Source organism: Neodiprion lecontei, chromosome 2 (genome assembly GCF_021901455.1).
Source record: "Neodiprion lecontei isolate iyNeoLeco1 chromosome 2, iyNeoLeco1.1, whole genome shotgun sequence".
Classification (NCBI taxonomy): Eukaryota; Metazoa; Arthropoda; class Insecta; order Hymenoptera; family Diprionidae; genus Neodiprion; species Neodiprion lecontei.
The window spans coordinates 11,820,095-11,839,780 of record NC_060261.1 but is presented as its reverse complement, the minus strand read 5'-3'; the positions used below and the strand labels follow the sequence as shown (position 1 = coordinate 11,839,780).

Here is a 19,686-nt window from a genome sequence, read left to right as displayed (position 1 = left end):
TCCCTCTTGTCCTTGTGTTTTTATTTTTTTTTACTTTCACGGTGATCTTAATCACGAATTGGTAATAACATTATGGTGCAGAATTTTTTTTATATAGAGGAAATAATATTATACATAATATATACATACATTGATATCTCTATTTGGCTTGATTAAAAGTGAACGAGAATTTAGGACATAGTATACATAAATAGATTAGATCGGTATAGTACCTATGTACAATATCATTAATCTTTTTTTAATTAAATAAGTAAGAGTAAATTGTGGTAATTACATTGAAACAGACAAAGTGTACAAGACGGATATGTAAACCTATCAGACCGTGTTAGTTTAGAATTTGAACAATCGTCTTGAGAGAAAAAAATCGATGTCAGACTCTGCTTTTGTTAGAGTCGACTCGGCTTACGTATCCGTTGAAAATGTCCATAATGTACTTCTTTTCATTTCGTCAACGCTCCACGAGTCTGCTTCCCAGTTATACCGGAGGTGTTGAATTTTTTCAATATCCTCAATCGAATTCGTCACTTAGACACTTTACACCACAACACATAATATATCAGGTATCGTATGATGTAATAAGTACACAAAACATGTCTTCCCCGAATTCCGAACGCGCCATCTTGTAGCATAAAACACGTAGCGTCATATTTAAATATAAAACTTTTTTTTCACCAAAAATTTTTTCCCACATCGATTCAGTGTCACGAACATATAGTCCGACAGCCTGCACGGCGTTGTCCGTGCTTCGATACTCTCGAAATCGACCCTAAACGATCAGCTGATCGTCCGACGCGCCGCCATGTTTCACAACCGGATCCCAAAACTGTGTCACAACTCATCTCTTCGCAGAAAACGCTTGCTGAACCCAGGTGTTCGTTCACAGTTGCATCACATTTTATTCATCCTCCAGCTAACTTTTCCTTCAATTTGGCAGCGGCGGAAGTGGCTGAAGATACTCGCATCTGTTCACCGGCGCCGGTAGCAAATAGCCATCGGTGTCGAGGGCATCAGGCGATCGAATGGCGACTGGTCCTTGAGGAGGGCGAGGCAGCGAACCCTTGTCGCTAGATTTCTCGCGGGCGAGTTCCAGCTTCTCCAAAATGTCGGTGAACTTGAGCCGATCCTTCGGCTCCGTCTTCCAGCAGCCTCGCATGACGTCACAGATGAATGGCGGACAGTCTTCGGGCGGAAGGAGCATTATTCCCTGTAGAATTAGCTTCATCACCTACGGAACGAGAATGCAGATCGTTAATGCCTGTTTTTTACTCCAAAAGCAAAATCGGTGACTATCATTTTTTTTCACCCGGTGACAGGGATTTTTTATGGCGTTTCGCAGACCCTTAAATATTTTGAAATTTTTAACATCTCAATCTTTTCTTAATACTTTGGAATCACGCGAAGTTCATTAATTCCTATAAAATCGTTAAAAATCCTTTTGAATCTTGTGAAATTATAAGATACCTTGACCGAGTCTCCGGAATCTTAAAAATTATGTCAAATCTCTTGGAAACGTGTCACCTTGAAATCTGGTACATACACGAAATGATGAGTGATTTACTCTTAAGCTTATGCCATAGAAATCCCTGAATTTGGTACTGAACTTCCAGATGTTCATCTTCTAAATAAGTGACAGCTGTCTTTTATCTTTTCATGACGAGATGTCAGTTTTCTAAGGTCGATAAAAAAAATTTTTTTTCCATCTATAGCTGATTAGATTCTTCGCGTTACGTTCACAGAAATGAAGAAAACATTTTACTTCGTCGTTGTTGTGCCCGTAATACGGCTGCTTTCCGAAGGAATAAACTTCCCAAATAACAACGCCGAAACTCCAGACGTCACTTTCTAACGTGAATCGGCCAAATATCACGCTCTCTGGAGCCATCCAACGAACGGGTAGCAATCGAGATCCGCCGATCTGTGGATGAAGAATTATTATTACGATTTTTTAATAGGTTTCAAACGATACCTCAGTTGACAAATAACAACTTAAAAAATACATAACATTGTTATATCAAGTGTCTACAGTATACTCTTGTCTTACGTGCCATTATTATATTACTACGATCTAGAAAACACGAATTTTCATACTTTGCTGATGTTGGAATACAAATGGCGGGCATTTAATACGCGTTTCAGTTCTCACGACTTTCTTGGTATTTTCAACGATTGTTTATTATTAAATTGAATACGTGAAACATTGTTGCTGTTACGTTGATCTGTTTTAATATATACAATGAAAGAGAGAGAGAGAGAGAGAGAGAGAGAGAGAGAGAGAGAGAGAGAAAAGAATATGAAAATTTGTCATTCATGTTTGAGGGAAAACGTCTTCGTTTTTTCAGTGACATATTAAGTACCTTGTAATAGTCGCAGGTGTAGACGTCGCGTGACATTCCAAAGTCAGCAATCTTCACGATCAAGTCGGAACCGACCAGGCAATTACGGCATGCCAGATCTCGGTGAACAAATCTTTGCGACGACAAATACGTCATTCCAGCCGCTATTTGTGTTGATATCCAGAGCAAGGAATCCTGTTTTCATAAACAAAATCACACAAATTATAAATTGCGATTTTCTCAGGAGAGTAAATTGAATTTTTTTATTTGATCTGAAATGTCTCAAATCACAAACATAACATGACGAAGATTTTATAGGCGAAACAGAAGCTAATACGTAGATAAATCTGAATTAAATAAGAATTCCTGTGATACGGAATAAAATTTTTAAATACTGAATTTCTTCTGTAGAAGCTTTTGCTATTAACAATATCAGAGAAAATGTATTATTCTACTATTTTTAACGGAAAATCCCTGTAGACCGTTCGATTTTAATAAAAAAAAAAAACGATCTCGCTTTACTCGTAAATGAATTTCCTCCAAATCTTTCAAGGCAGATTTTGTTTTTAGCTCGTCACTTGGTGAAATGAAATGCGATACAGACGATCGTTAGAATCTACAGATCATAAAGTTATGATTGAGAAGGAAATAAATTGTTAATATCATAATCAAAACTATCTAACTTGATCGATTTGTGGACAAATTCGTTGAAGAATAAAATGATATCAATGTCATTCGGAATGATTTCGTAATCTTCGAAATCACATCGAAATCACTTATATTAAAATAAAATTCTGCATCAGTAATCATCGAGGTGATCATGAGAAATAATTTAGAATCACATGAATCTCTTTGTAATTTTAAGAAATAATGTGAAATGTTAAAAATCATGAGAAATCACTCGATCAAAGCAATATTTATTTCTCAAGTAATCTCTCACGACCACGAAATACGTAATCACGATATACATTTTTGATTCGGTGAAACATCTCTAGGAACAATCGGTATAGACTAGGAAAAATATTTCTCATACCGTATTCCTCCGATCAAACAACAAAATAAAATGTCTTTATATTTGTCTCGAAGGAATTTTCCGCTGCTTGATGAAAGTTATAATGAAAAATTTCATTGGATCAAGTGAAGATGCGCAGTGAATCACGAATACAAAAAAAAAAAAAAAGGAACAATCGGAATTTCCGGACCTTTATTTTAAAATCTGCAACAATTCAACTGTTACTCGATTCTCACCCTGGTCAAAGGCGGTAATCCAGGTGTGGAGCATCTGAGTTGTCGCGAGTTTGCTCTTAGGACTTCGGCAAGATCGCCGTGAGGCATGTATTCGAAAACCATCCAAGGACTGTTGGTCGCATCACGGAGAACAACGCCAATCAGGAAAAGGATATTCCGGTGTCGGAAGGACGACATTATGTCCACCTCTCGCATAAAGTCCTCTTCAGCCTCGCAGGAAGCTGAATCTTTCAGGACTTTGACTGCCACCGTTTCAGTCGCATCGCCACGACGAAGTTGACCTGTTAGAACAAGATTAGACATGATCTATAAGTAGATTTTTGAAAATTTATTTTACGGAAAAAAAGCAAAATTTCCGCTATCTGCAAAACAAGTACCGCGAACTGTTTAATTACAATTTGTAATGAATTGCAAATTTCATTTGTACGAATTGGAATTTTGTAGTTATAAACCCAAGTGAAATAAGCATTATATTTTTATTTAGAACTGTGTAAACCACAAAGTATATATTTCGTGTCCTTGAGTTGTAATTAATATCAGTTCGAGTACAATTTTTAAAAGTATTTGATATATATACTCGTGTAAGTTACAAATTTGAAAAGTAATCAATATGCCCATTCTATACAAATGAAAATACAATTGAAAGTGAAGAAATTTATCGAAAGGATAAATCAACGCTCACCTTTGTAAACCTTGCCGAAACAACCCTCTCCTATATCTTGCAGGAACAAAACGCAGTCACGACGAAGTATAGGAACCTCCGGGGATCCGTAAGTTGAGTATTGTGTGTTTGGTATATATTTATTGGGGAGAAGGAATCCCTTCTTCAGATTCATCGGAGACGGCTGTAACAGTGATTTAAACAAGATGAGTCGAAAAAAAAATTCTATTTTCACTTTGTAATTACTTGACCACATTTTCTACGAGTGTAATTATTTTCACTCAATCCCACCGTTACGGATATATTCGTAATTTGTGCGCAAACACTCCTTGACCATCTTGTCTCAGGCAATAAGATCCTGTTTTAGTATACACATAAATCGCAATAGTTTTATAAATTCACGTCATTGGATTTGACTAATAGTTATCGTTCGTAAAAAGCGCAAAATTAATTAATCATACGTTGGTCTTATGATTTCTAGATTATTTTCTCGGAAATTACTGAACAATTGTCAACACTAAGAGACTTTGAAAATCTCTGAAAAAAATCCTGTATACTCTAATAATATTTGCGGAAACTATTTCAAAAAAATTATTGAAATACTACACTTTGCGTGTTTAGATAATAGAGATTTTTCAGAACATTGACAAACATTTTCGCAGAAATTGACGGTAAAATTAAAAAAAAAACACACCCACACACACACGCACATAATTTTTTCCTTTTTTCAGTCTTAATTCAAAGTTTTTCGATGTTTTCTTGAACAAACGAAGCAAACTTGTTCAAATAAAAACCGTTCCCCGGATATTTTGATTTGAAAAAAATTCAAAACATTTTGGGCTAGAATCTGAATAATCAACGAAATTCATTAATCTTTTTCTTGTTTAATTTTGTGAAATCTATGAAAATATTTTTCACAGTATTTCCCGTGTTATTCCAAAAATTTTGCAGAAATAATCATGTAAATATGTATATTTCCATGTCGATGAAATTATACAGAAATGATTTATGAACAGCTTGACATTAATTCGATTTCTGCGTGTCTAATTATTCCAATACTGAGATTACTCTTCAAAAGATTCTTTATGAATAATCAAATGACACGATTTGATCTAGATAGATTATTAATATCAGAATAAAAAAGTACGAAGGAAATTAACTAGTAACGCAATAGTTGAAAGCTACGCTCCAAATAGTTGAAGAAAGAAAAAATGTGATGCTGCTAATGTTCTCGATACCTCGAAGTAAATCAAGCACGAATGAATCACGCAAGTATAATTCTAAAGTATTTGATTTTTATCCGAGCTGCAATGTAATTTGTCGTACATCCATGAACGATGAAGGTGAAGATGTGACGCAATATCATATATATGTATATATTTGTATGAAGTATAACGAGCGTAAATATATAAAGCCTGTCATCGTTAGAAATTGTAACTGGGTTATGCTTCGGCCAGGCAATCAATTCCAACGCCTCCGGTTCCGCTACTTCGTTGATGATCGCGTACACAGAAAGCTGAGCTAACGATCTTCCGGAGGGTTTTTAAACACTAGCTAGTCACTGATTAGACGAGAGATTTGAACACTGAAAGAAACTGTGACGTGCAGCTGTCTTTGATCCTGTGAAAAAATCGAACCTCTCCCAACGTGTGCGGCGAAAAAATTTGTTGACTTTACCAAACATGGCGATCAAATGTGCCGAAAGAAATGTTCTTGTTATTTAACCCTTACGCTCCGCACCGGGGTCAAAATTACCCGATGGCATGTTCACCGTAAATTCCATATGAGAAACATCCGAAATAATCTGGTTGGATCAAAGGTAAATAATGAAATATCGTAAAAATCGATAATTCATTGTTTTTCCAAAAATTTTACCTCACGCACTCGAATAAATAGCTTTCTTCATCACGCGGTAATCTTCATATTTTTTTTCATCGATATCTGTGTCTTGAGAGTTGCAAAATTCATGATTTTTTTTTTTTTGTAGAATTATCCATTTTCCGGTATTTTGTTGTTTTGTGAATTTTTATTTTTCATGTTCGAAACTATGGTTTGCTAAAAATAATTAATTTGCCTTGAAATATCACACTTAAAGAAAATCCCCAGACTTTTTTCAAGTTATTTGAATCGATTTGAAAAAAACGTGCTCGAAGTAACTTCAAATTGTGATGTCAAGTCATGATTCAAAATTATTTAAAATAATTAGGAGGTTGGTTAGTCGAAAACCGATACTTTTTGTCAATATTATTAATTTCCGATAGTCTTACATTCGGTATTTGTCAAATTATTTACCACGAATACAATAATTTTACAATTACCAAATGCACGGCTATCTCGTAATAAAAATAACAAAAAAAAAAATATCGATTTTCGATTCTTAACAAAACATGTCTTTGGCTATACTTTGTCACCATGCTTATTAAATTCAAAACATTTCTCTTTTTTCAACATGTCGATAAAGTACGACGAAAGAAATGTTTTTTGCTCCGACGAAACGTCAATTAATTCAACAAAAAAGTAGCCACAGTAATTTCCTTTTCCCATGTATGATCACCACGATGTTTTGTTCATCAAGAGAGATTTTTTTTTACTCCTGTGTATACCCATTTAGATTTCTACGTTTGATACTTACGTTCAAAGAAGTTCGGCTGCATTTAGACGTGTATGCCCGCCGCCGCTGGCAATACCTAGCAAGAATAATCAGCCCGATCAGGATGAGAAGAGTGGCAGTACCACCGATAATTTCAGGTAGCTTTCGTTGGTGGCTCGGTCCCACTTGAGCAGTGGTGGGCACCTTCAACCAATCCATGGTAAATGTAAAGTCATATATAAAAATTCGCATGCTGAATTATCACAATTTTTTCATTTCGTTCTACACCAAAATCAAGAAGACACTTATATTTTCGTTTGACAATTTGGCAGTTTGTTCTCGCATCTCATTATTTTCAAAGTCAAAGAATACGAACAGTAATTATTAGAAACAGAAATATTCAGATTTATACGCATGAGACACAGCGCGGAATGCATCATACACTCCCTTAATGCCACGTACCAGTCCTACTCTTACCGACCGAGCAATCTCATCCCGATTTCTTGTTTATTCTTATTATTGGAAATAGAAAAATTCACGCATTGTCAATCATCTCGGAAATTTCACAGTAATATGAAAAGCAGACAAACCTCTTTCTTGTCTGGCAGCTCGGTTGTGCTGTTCGTGATGTTTCCATTCGGAGGTATGATGTTGTGAATTGGCATCGGCTCCATCGGAACTGCAATGCAAATCACGATTACCGAGATTCGAGTAAAAATTCGACTCCCAACCAACGCAGCAGCGCTCACATTACTCTTAAATATATAAATCATTCCATGTCAAATCACCCAGTCTGTGACCCCATGGTGAATTTGTTTTCTTTTCTTATGTGATAATCCTCTCTTCAAGAATTACAGATTTTTTTTCATTCCTTTAACATTTTTTTTTTTTTTTACAAATTACTTGACCTATCTCGAAAACGATAATGATTTGATTTTCAGGAAATGTAGACAAATTCAACCATGTAAAATTACAATTTTTAGACCATAATTGAAGTGAGATTTCGGTTTAAAGAAAAAGAAAATTTCCAAAAGCATTCAACCTTTTTTTATCGCAACAATTGAAATTGGATGTTTTTTTTCGTTCTACGGTCGTTTTTCCCAGGATTTCTCAAAATTAAACAACAATACACGACAGAATAATCTTATGAATATTTGTCTGCAAATTTTTCAGATGAATAATTGAAATTTCTCTTGGAAAAATCGGAAAAAAAGGAATCCGACTTTCGTTTTGACTTTAAAATTATCGTTTTACACGTCGGAGTCTTTGTAAATTTATTCTAAAAGTCAAGCATTACCTTGTTTTTTAGGTAGCTTGAATACTTAAATATGTGAAATAATATGTTTTAAAAATGTCTTTTTATAAAGGTTTTAACAGTTCTTGGAATAAAGAGTGCACGAAAGTAATAATTTAGCAAACAAAAATCTGGAACCGTCAGAGCCACAGTCTGGTTGATTTCACCATGGAATGCCTTATACTTACCCGTTATACGCGGGCATGTCAGGGCAGCGGTTGGTATCGAAGAATCGTGAGGACAAATACAGATCGCTGTATCGTTCCCGAAATTTTTGCAAGCCGCTTCCGGCCCACAAATTTGAGGATTTCCATGGCAGTTTATAATCGTTCTGTTCAATGCGATTGCTGCCTGCTGCCACCTTATCGTTGAATCTTCAGATTGCTCAAGCGGAAGGCCCGCGGTGACGATGGGACCTGGAAATTTGAATTCCGGTTCTTTTAGCTGCATAAATTATGTTCAATGAACGGAAAACATATTTTGAAAGCCCATCGTACAGGGCGAGAAAAAGAAATTCAAAAAACACGATAAACCAGATTTTTTGATACTTCAAAATCGTCGACTTTAATATAATTTAAAAAAACTTGAGTAGACTCGTAACCATTTTACTTATTATTTCAACGAAGTAGCACATAATTTAATCAATTTCATCAATTCATCGATAAATCAATTGGAAGCGAGATTTACTGATTTCGATTAAATTCTATTCAATAACATACTTATATTATATGCTTCAAGCTCGCTGATCTATTGGAAATAATTATTGAAGCAGTGCTTTGTGGAAGTAATCTTTAAACAGCACTTGATTATTTCGTAGCTAAATCAAAGAATCACGATAAATTTATTTCTCTGCCTCAATGCAGTATCAAAATAATATGCAGTGAAAAATTCCGTGCAGTAAAGGTTAATTATATAAGTCGTTTCTTGGCGCTAATTTCGCTCCTTGCTGACTCAACGTGACAAAATAAAAGCGTAACTGATTGCACGGAGATTGCACCGCTCTACATCCCTTGCTATTCGCGCTGTTCAGCTAAAACCGAGACTAAAACGATCAGCTGTTCACCCAGGCAACGCCATATTGCTTTATCCAGCGCCATATTTACTTACATAAGTAATTTTTTGGCGCTCATTTCGTTCTTTACTGACTATTGTAACAAAAGAAAAACGTAACTGATTGCGCGGAGCTTGCACTCTTTAAATCCCTTGCTATTTGCTAATGCTACATATAATATCCCTTGCTTTCAGCTAAAACCGAGACTAAAACTATCAGCTGTTCACCCAGGCAACGCCATATTGCTTTATCCAGCGCCGTATTTACTTACATAAGTAATTTTTTGGCGCTCATTTCGTTCTTTACTGACTATTGTAACAAAATAAAAACGTAACTGATTGCGCGGAGCTTGCACTCTTTAAATCCCTTGCTATTTTCTAATGCTACATATAATATCCCTTGCTTTCAGCTAAAACCGAGACTAAAACGATCAGCTGTTCACCCAGGCAACGCCATATTGCTTTAGCCGGCACCGAACTTGAGAAACGTATTTCGGAATCGTATTTATTCGTGTCTACTGGGTAAAAATTAGAGCAGTTTAGGGGACTGGGAATATTCTTCCGTCTGTGTAAATGTGAGACACGTTACACTCCGTATTTATTCCAACTCCGCGGAGCGGAGCCGGTCAGAATTAATCAAGATCGAGGCCTCATGGCGCAGGGCGGCGTTGAACAGAGCGCCGACTGTTAACCGAGGAGTAATTAGGCGTTTGAACGGGTTCGTCTGCTCCGACCTCTCCGGGGTCATTCCGTGTTCCGGAGGGGAAATCCTGCGCCATAGTCCTGGACGAAACTGCGCACGTGTGCGAAATTGGCAAGTTTCATCAACCGAATTTTACGACGTTCGCTTAATCGCAAGTTTGAAGAAACGATAATCGACAAGAATGAAATTTTGATGGGATTGAACAATATATCAGAACATTAGTAAGCAAAAAGAGACAAAAGGGGAAGAAAAAGAAGTCTCTCCTAAATAACCCACAAGAATTATTTTAAATTTATGCATTGTAATTAGTTTTCCGAGTAAAATAAGTGTTGCTATCCTCGTGAATCGATGCGTGAAATTGATGTTTAGCATTTTTTTAATATACTCAAAAATGCTTCTTGGAATCAGGTAAAAACTTTTTGACTGTAGTGAAATAGTTTATTTTTATCTGAATACAGAAACAGCTTATGCATAGTACCTTGGAATTATTTTTCAATTTGGATAACATCCGATTCAATGTTGTGCTCAAATTTTTTGAAAATCAGTGCAAAGTTGAGACAAATTTTAAAAAAATTCATGAAACGAAGTTCAAAGAAAAATCATGAATGCTCTTTTATACAAGCAGAAATAAATAGAAAGAAAAGAAAAGAATGTAGGACGTCACAATTTTATCAAAAAATAAATCTTATTCGGTTTCAAAAATAATCGAACTCTGTTCTCGGTGAAAAAAATTTTCAGATATGAATCTTTGACCGTCCGGCTATCGGAGATCAAGGAATAACGATCGTTTCTCGTTCAACATATTTGAATACTTTATCTTATATAATAATACAACGACCTAAATTAGTAACGGAACGGTTGTTTACAAGAGGCCTACCAAAACAAGCAATGCGATACTCCGACTGTATTAGAATACAGATAGGAATTTCATTTCATTTGACGGGAAATATTTGAATAAGCGAGACGTCAGTTTTCCGACCAAATTTTCGGTGTTTAAATAATTACCAGAATTACCGAGTTCATTTTCAATTATTCTGAAAAATCCAAAATTAAGCATATCCAGTTAGGTGGTTAATAAACAATAAAAATTTTGACTGCATATTTTAATCGATTATACGTCATACTCATTTTTTTCACGCTGCAAACTTTGCGCTTTTTATCGCCATCTGGGATATATGTGGAGATGTAACGATTTGTTAACACAGGTCGATAAGTGATCAATAAAACATAACAAATAATCTCCGTATCGTTTTTCTTATCTTTCTCATTTTCTTACGTACATATATGTATATATATATTTTTTTTTGTGCCTACCTATCTAAAATGTGTCAGAGAAAGTTAACTTCGTTTTAACGAGAGAAAAAAAGGAGAACACGAATTTTCGTTATCCGAAGTTATCCGAGTAATGAATCTTTTAACAAATTCTGAACTATGTTAGTGACTGGAAAAAATCGCCGAGAGAGAATAATTTCATCGGCGCATAAACTAGACTACTTACATCTCCGAAAAACGATTCGTTCCTAGGTAGTGTGAAAAAAATTAGCCAAATTAACATTTTTTGAATTAATGAAAAACCTTAATAAGGTTAAAAATTGTAATATTCGTACAATATAACAACAGATTGTCCGAAACGAATTTTAACTACGCCGGCGTATTTTTTTTTATAAAATACAAAGAAAATCGATCAAGAGACGTGGTTAAAAAATTTCGGAATTCCAATCAAGAAATTGGAATTGTTCTAATATCTTCAGAAAGTTTATTTTTTTAGTACAAAAATTGTTACTTCTCTAAAATTCGTTGAACAATGTGCCAAAAAAACCTGAAAATTCATCGATGAAATCATTACAAAAGTTGAATCTCAATAACTTGAAATTAATAAGATTACACGGGATTAAAAAAAAAAATGTTTGCCGGAGTTGTCGAAACTCCGTTTCAAGACCATTGTTGAGAAATATTTTCTCAAAAATAATTGCCCAAAAAATGATTGACAATCTCTGCTTCTGGTTAAAATTCACGGTCTAATAAATTATCAACGGGCCAAAAACGGCGTCTCCGATTTTTAATATCGTCTTTCGGAGGACGGAATAAAGGCGTTATCCGTGGGGCCCGACGGTTTGGGCCTTGGGTTGGGGTTGAGGCCGGCAGGGCCGCATATTTGAATCCAGCCGAGGTCGACGCGAAGGGGTATCTTGGGACAGAGAAGCTATTCATATGGTGCTCCGAACTCGTAACGGGTCAAGGCGTTATCTCCGCGGTCAGCCATCTCCGATGCTGCACCGACGGCACAACTCGACGGGCTTTCTCCTCTCTGCGTTCACTTTTTGCGCACGTGTGCTTCGGCCTACGGCAATGACACCGTGCTCTGTGCTGCCCCTTGTCCTTATAACGAACCACCGTTGGCCAGTGCACGAATATCGACGATTAGCTGATTTCGAAAGCCGTGCTTTTTTTTTTTTACCATTTTTATCCTTAATAACCTCGAGCAAAAGTGTTCAAAAGGGGCATTGTTTTTTCGATAAGATAAAATTTCAAAGTCGATTATATTTGATTAGCTTCGTTTTACTAATTTCAGTCTGACTGTCGTAAAGCGCGTTTCATGATCTCGATAAAATCTTCGTTTCCATTTGTTCTAGACTTGTAAATTTTACGAAAATTTACTATTCGAACTTTTCAAACTAATGTATAAACTCGAGTAAGAAATGAGATGTTGAAAAGTGTCGAGACGCGATTTTGTCTCGTCTTGAGTTATGGATTGATGAAGATAATATTTGAAAATTATTGTATCACATAAAAATCACCGTCATTTTTGAAGTGGGAATTTTTTCTTTTTATTATGACGGCTCCAATTTACTTATTGATTTAGTTTCTTTTTTTTCTTTTTTTTTTTTGTCGTCAAAAATTCCCTCAAGTCTTGAATTGATTTTTTCGTTAATTATAGGCCAAATTCATTTGTCGTCGGGTGAGAAATGTTTATGCTCGCGTATTTCAATATGTATTAACGATTTTATACTATAACTTTATAATTCATGTTCATTAACCTTTCTATACATTTTATCTATTCCAGCTGAATTCACCCTTCTATTTTGTTGCTAGTACACTCTTCGACTTCTGTTTATCAAATGAAAAGAAATCCTTGCACTCGCAACCGTAGCTTAAAAAATTCACCAACAATCGAAAAAAGCAACAATTTCGACAAAAGAAATAGAAAGAATAACAATCGGAAGTTACCACTTAGAAATGCGTGAATCAGTCGAGCAAGATCTGGTAAACATTTTAGCATTATACTTTTTAACAAAAAAATTGTCCGAAATTACACAAGTTTTAAGAAAACGATCATTTTTTTGCCCGCTTAATGGTTTCAAGGATATATTTGATGTTTTATATCGGATGAAAGAATCGTCAATATGGCTATTTTTAAGCGATATCAAGTCTTTTTCATAACAATACGGCGAGATTAATTTTCTACATAGAAATCAAAATATTTCTACAAAATTCCCAGTAATTCATACCGAGAGATTTTCATGAAAGGATCTGCTCGTAACGCGAACGCTTCAACTTACCGGACTTTGATTGGCTAACATTCATTCTCTCAGCCTAAGGCGAGAGCCTTAGCTGAAAACAAAAAATTCCCTGGAATCGACCTGTTGACAATTGACAGTCAAACATAACCTCTCACGGATTAAGAATCGTCATGCTGATAAAACTTTTACGAGGTTGGCTACGCTTAATAAACTATACGAGTTGCGATTATCGAGCAGGGTTGACGAAACTTTGCTAACCAATCAGAATGCTTGGATGGTGGGGGAGATGTGAACAGTGAAACAACAGAATCTCAACCCGGGTCTTTTTAAAAAAATAACTTAAAGAAGTTAATATTTTTCAAGGGAACGCGTCAGTAAAAAAAAAAAAAGAAACAGAAATACTGTTCCGCATTGTTATGAACGAAATCAAAACTAATTGACTTCCTCGGCATTAAGTCCCGTGAGCCCTCGGATCTCTCGACTTTTAACTACCGCGGCTGAATTAAGATAAGTTTGAGATATCAGTTATTCGTGTGTATACCTATCATCTCCAAGCTTCCCAGACTGTCGGAGCAGCAGCAGCAGCAACTATCAAACGTTCTAAGGCCTGAAAAATTGGGCAAAAAATAGTTACCCTCCATTATCGTATACGTTCGTTATCCTGCAGCGCCAGCTTTCCACCATTTTTTGCGCCCCACGCTGTGCTCGGGATCCGTCGTAATTAACGGTTCAAAAATCGGGGGAGAGGGGGGAAGATTCTAATTTAGAAAACGGCTCGTACGAACCGAAACTTTCCCGTTTTACACGATCGCAATAAATATTGCTGCAACCAGTAAATATAGATTGATTAACAATTTTTTCCAATCTTCTCATTGATTCAAAATCGTGGGAATATTGAGAGCGATTTGTCCGCAACTTTCATCATTTTAATTACTTATTTTGCGTTGACTAATCTATTTTCCTCTACTTGTTTTTTCGACAAATTCACAGATCCGATCGATTTCTGTAATGTTTGTCATTAAAACACAAGAAAACTGATGGGGTATTTTTTTTTTTTTTTGAACCAACTTAATACGAATTTTCTCTTCTCATTTTTCTGCTCGCGGGTTAAATTGTTTGTCATACAATTTTTGGGAGTCCCCGCAATCCTGTTATACATTTATCGGGGTTATCAGGATCGGTGAGATATTATTACAATTATGTTTGGCTCCAAATGGTTACGCAATGATGATGACGTTCGACGATGCTTCTACGATAAAAAATTGACGAAAAATACGTGATGGATGCGGTTTAATATTTTCGTGATTATTTGAACTCGTTATTTAGATCTAAGGTGATTCAAAACAGCTAAAAAAAAAAAAAATACGGAAAGACTGGGTTTCAGATTTTAATTCGTGTTAATAATTCATTTCTAGACTTACAATATATTGTTTTTCATCAACGGAGCTTCGGCATCTTTGACTCAATTCAATTGAGGTGAATCTACTTAAAATAATCTCGTATTAGCACGGAAAAAATTTCCAAACATTCTATCATTATTTTCTTTGGGTCTAATGAGTTGTGCATAATTTTTTATATTTTAGACCTTATTTCTGCACAAATTAACATTACTTAAAATTATTTTCGGGGGATTTTTAGACCATCAATACACGAAATGAATGAGCCATGATCGATGAAAATTGGAGAAACAAGTCGATTTTATAATTTTCTTAAGTTTCCTAACGAACTTTTTTCATTGCAAATCGCTGGTTTCAATTTTTTTCTCAATATCGCAAAAAGACACTTTAAGCAAAACTTGACTCAATTAACGCGATTCGCATTTTGACCTCTTTTGGTTTCTTTTTTTCGTCATTCGATATTTATCATCAATTTTGTTCAACACGTGCATTGTTGTTGTATTTTGTATATTTATAGTTAGAAATAAACACTTTTTGTTGATCTTATTACGAAGTAGTCCGTTGAGTACTCATTAAATTAATATATTATTCCTAAGCGATGATGAATTTCAATTTATCAACGAACACTTGAATTATAAACAATGGGGTAGATATCGACTGAGGATATCGATTATTCGTTTTAAATAGCTTTAAAACGATATTAAATCTAGTAATATTCATTGTATTTCATTTTATTACGGCTTGTAACTTGTGTGTTAAACTATTTTTTTTTTAAATTCGTTTGTACAGAATTTTTTCGCGATAGTCAATTCAATACTAATATTTAGTTGATGGAAATCAACGTCAGTGGAACCTTCAATAATTCGGAATTCAACGATACCAAAATAAGTGATCGCCAGGTGAAATCGAACGAATCTACTGAATTTTTTACCATTTTGCATGGATGATTTGATATGAAAAATCGATATCTAATCTCTTATTGATAATTTCTCTGATAAATAAATGGATGAAATAAATTTCATGAATGTGTACCACTTTTTTCATCGTCCAGTATTAAACAAACTATCTTTCGAGAAGATGAAACTACTGCCATCCTATAACAACATCACCCATTAAATTCACAACTGATGTCAAAATCTAACGAATTTAGGCAGGTGCAGTGAGCTGGACGCTGGAGCAGACGACGACCCGTTGTAATTGACCAAGAGTTCGAATTAAGTCTCTGATATAAAGAAAAAAATGTCCGAACTATTATCGTATTTCAGCCTTAAATAAAAAAAAAAAAGATTCTGGACACAGGATACTAATGAATTTCTTATCTGAATTTAATTCTCTACAAAATGGTTCTAGGACCATGTCCGGATTATTGAATGTGGCTGAGTGCTAACAGTCTTGAAAGAAAGCATGAAATCTTTGCCATGTTCTTTATAAAGGTAAACTTGGAATTGCGAGAACGATATTTGAAAATTGTACTCAAAAGATATGCTTCAGCGAGAATTTTTTATTTGCTGTAATATGGCAAGTTTTTCATATGAAAGCATGAAAGTAATGTTCCTTACAAACGAAATCGCGCAATAAATAACACTGAGGCTTAATTTACTTTAAAAGAAAAAGAATGCGGCGACTTAAGCAAACGGATTTAGTGTAGCAATCAGTAGGAAAATGTAGTATCGATTACTATAAATTACCTAAATAGTTATTGGTAACACATTTTTTGTTTTTTTTTACACAGTACGAAGAATATTCGTAACGTTATACTGTAACGGTACAAATGTAGTTTTCATTAGAAATTGTGGACATTCGCGCAGCACTTAAATTATAATACTTAATTCCTTCGCTATTTATGTATAGAACTATGATATCGGTTGACGGTAAATAAGCGAGGAATACGAAAGCTCACGAAGTGACTAACTTCCTTTCGATGAAGTTAATTACCTAATAATGGTCATGTGCATGTATACGTAAGTTACGTAAACAATTAGATTACTTACTCGTGTATAACTTGGCACTGCGTGCCACGCGAGAGATTAGAAGCTCGCTTATCGAACTTTAATATGAACTCCGTTCAGTCTTGTTTGCAATATTAACAAGGATAAGTATTTTGTCAAATAGTGTTTCCTCCTCGCATGAAGTTCCGAGTAATTCGGAAAAAGCCTGCGGTGCATTTCAACTGTCGGTATTTTTTTTACACTCCTTAAATAAAATCGTCGGCGTTTGATTCAGTTGATTTTTTAAAAAGCTGAGAATTATTCGGATGATTAGAACAGACCTTTTTGTTCGTTACAGCAAAAAAAAAAAAAAATGAATATAAGATGGACGAATATGTAGAAAAATACTGTTACAAAATTTTTCTATGGTAAATTATCGGGTTCATCTGATACCCTGATGCTGTTGTCTATAGATACAAAGTGGATTTACCGAAAGTGAAAAACAATTCTGTCAGATAACGGCGTAAAGTCGGAGCATTGTTTACCGCGATATGACCGCAAGCATGTAAATAACTTAAATACGCACAAGCATTCTACGTAATGCTGTAATTTCACTCTCGGTACGGAATTGAAAATTGTAGTCCACCAATTTTTTAGTATAGCCTATGTTTTTTTCGAAGACTGCTACGTAGCCAAAATTCGGAAGTCGAAACCTTGCTGTAAGATCTGAAATTTCAATATTTCAGAATAATTTCACTGAGATTATGTGATTCGTTATCGACAGTCGCGATTCGGACAACTTTTCACAGTGTTCACAGAGAAAATTTGATCGCATTTCAACCGCTGAATTGGTTGAAAATACCGTACGAACTGTCATTTTGTTTTCGCATACTTCAGATAAATGCCGTGCGATGAAGAAGAGTTAAGATGACGGTAAAGAAACTTTTTTTTCGCAATGATTATGGTGAAAAAGAGAAGAGATAAAGGCATGGATGTTCGAGAATGGGAAGAGACGAGAAAAAGAACATTTGAAAAAAAAGAACAACGCCATGATGACGTAGTTCGTAATTTTGACGATCCATGATCACACGAAAAAAATCGATTCTAGATTTTACGTGAGAAAACTTGACAAATGCTGTGACAGGCGTGGTGGCAGGAATATTTTCTAGTACGATTAAACAAAATTGAACTAAAATTTGCAACTGTCATTGATTGAAGCGGCGTATCAGGAAACTGTCTGCTGTCTAATTTTCTGAAAATTTATCGTTTTTATTCTTTATCTAAATGCTTTCAATATTTCCGGCTGTGTGTCTGCTACGCCAAAGAACGTACGTTAACAAAACTTTAAAACCCAGTGATCCTCCATGTTCGTACCGTAAGAGTGCCAATCACGTATCAAAACTGCCCGAACATAAACTTGAAATAGTTGTAAAAATTTTTTACGCGTCGCAATAATTCCGTTTCGATGATTGAATACCATGTTTTGTACAGCTTTTATATCAGCCTTGTTTCAACTAACATTTAACCCACGATTATTTATTAGTTCCACTAATCTTATCGTTTTTCAGATTTTCATACTCCAATCATTTCATACTACCAACTTTATTGGTACTCCGTAGATAATTTTACAACGAAGCTTGCAGCTCGGGCTGTTTTCACGTACAGATCGATTTTCGCGAATATTTTTCTCCGGACTGAGCACCTTTTTTCAACTTCTTTTTCCGTAGTTCAATGCGGTTCACCGAGTACCTTCAACCCGACTTGTTCCAGAAAATTCGTTATATAATCGCGGAAATGCGAACAGTTCTCGTCTCTTGAAAAGTTTACTAATTTTCTTGACACGGACACATTTGTCTTACGGCATTTCGATCAGATTTCACTACAATTGCTACAGATTCTACTGACAAAATAACAACTGCCGGTACAACAGTTACCTGCATTGTTTTCAAACATCGGAGGATCGTAAAGTTATTTTCCAAAACAGCCCGAAAATCGGTGTGTGTGTGTGATCAAAGTTAACGGATTTCAATAATTTTGGTCTCAATCGACGCGGCTTTTCTTGACACAGAATTGATACGAAAATTTCACGCGATTGTTCAAGTACTTTTCAAGTCATCCGAATAACAAAATAAAAAAAACAAAAAACATACCAAATTACCGATATCTCGAGAACCAGTCAACGTATCTCGATGATCGTGGTTTCAATCAAGACGATTTCTTCTTGACTCAGAACCGCTTAGATTTTCACCGCGATTAGTTTGCCTCCGATGATCGCGTCTCTGTCTAACTTACGATTAGACCTGATTGTTTTCGGCGTACCTGGTTTAAAGTCCGCTTGCTTCAAGGCCCGCCTGAGCTTGGCGGGTCTGTTTGGAGCCATGAAGAGGCGATCTCGTCCGTCTGAGAAAGCGCCAAGCTAGCAGAGAGTAACGAGTCTCGTCGAAGGTGAGAGACGACATGCACCTGCACAAGCACAATAAGCACGGCACCAAACACTCGCGTAATTATCAGAGCAGCGGTGGCTGGGTTCGAACTGTTACCACCGCCTCGCTAATTCCCCCATTAAGAGCCGAACCCCTCGTCGCGCATTCTTGGTCGACCGATCGACCGGACAGCCGGAAAAGGTACTCAAACCGCTCTTTCCAATCCAGCGCAGTTTCGGACCATGGCTAAAAATCGGGCCTGAAAGACCGGGGCGCCAAATTTCAACCCGGCAGTTCTTCGCTGACTTCCGTTTTAACCACTCCGCGTCGCACTTCTCACCGACTGAGTGACTGACTGACTGACTGACTGTCTCTTACTCGCGGACCGCACGCGTGCCTTCTTCACACTACTTCTGCCCACTCAAGTTAGTGCCCACCCACTGCATCTGATCCCTAAGTCCGGAGCCACGAGTGCCAGATTACGCTCATCACCCACGGCCGGAATTAGGGACGCACTTTGGGGCGGTCCCGCGTACAG

At 36.0% G+C, this 19,686-nt stretch overlaps 1 protein-coding gene across 1 annotated transcript; it reads right to left on the bottom strand.

Annotated features, from left to right (window-relative positions):
* Positions 1-18: 18 nt before the first annotated feature.
* LOC107217858 (tyrosine-protein kinase transmembrane receptor Ror) lies at positions 19-19,558 on the bottom strand. The gene is made up of 9 exons (XM_015655542.2): positions 19,045-19,558; positions 8,315-8,542; positions 7,423-7,511; positions 6,875-7,036; positions 4,264-4,426; positions 3,582-3,862; positions 2,355-2,528; positions 1,757-1,915; positions 19-1,225 (listed from the first exon to the last, which is right to left on the bottom strand). The coding sequence occupies exons 1-9, from the start codon at positions 19,103-19,105 to the stop codon at positions 923-925; spliced, it is 1,620 nt and encodes a 539-aa protein (XP_015511028.1). The 5' UTR covers positions 19,106-19,558; the 3' UTR covers positions 19-922.
* Positions 19,559-19,686: the final 128 nt, after the last annotated feature.

Coding starts and splice junctions, on each gene's coding strand:
- LOC107217858 (XM_015655542.2), bottom strand. CDS start 19,105: ATGGCTCCAAACAGACCCGCCAAGCTCAGGCGGGCCTTGAAGCAAGCG. Junction 8,543..19,044: donor GCAAGCGGACTTTAAACCAG/GTACGCCGAAAA, acceptor TCAAATTTCCAG/GTCCCATCGTCACCGCGGGC. Junction 7,512..8,314: donor GACATGCCCGCGTATAACGG/GTAAGTATAAGG, acceptor TTTGCATTGCAG/TTCCGATGGAGCCGATGCCA.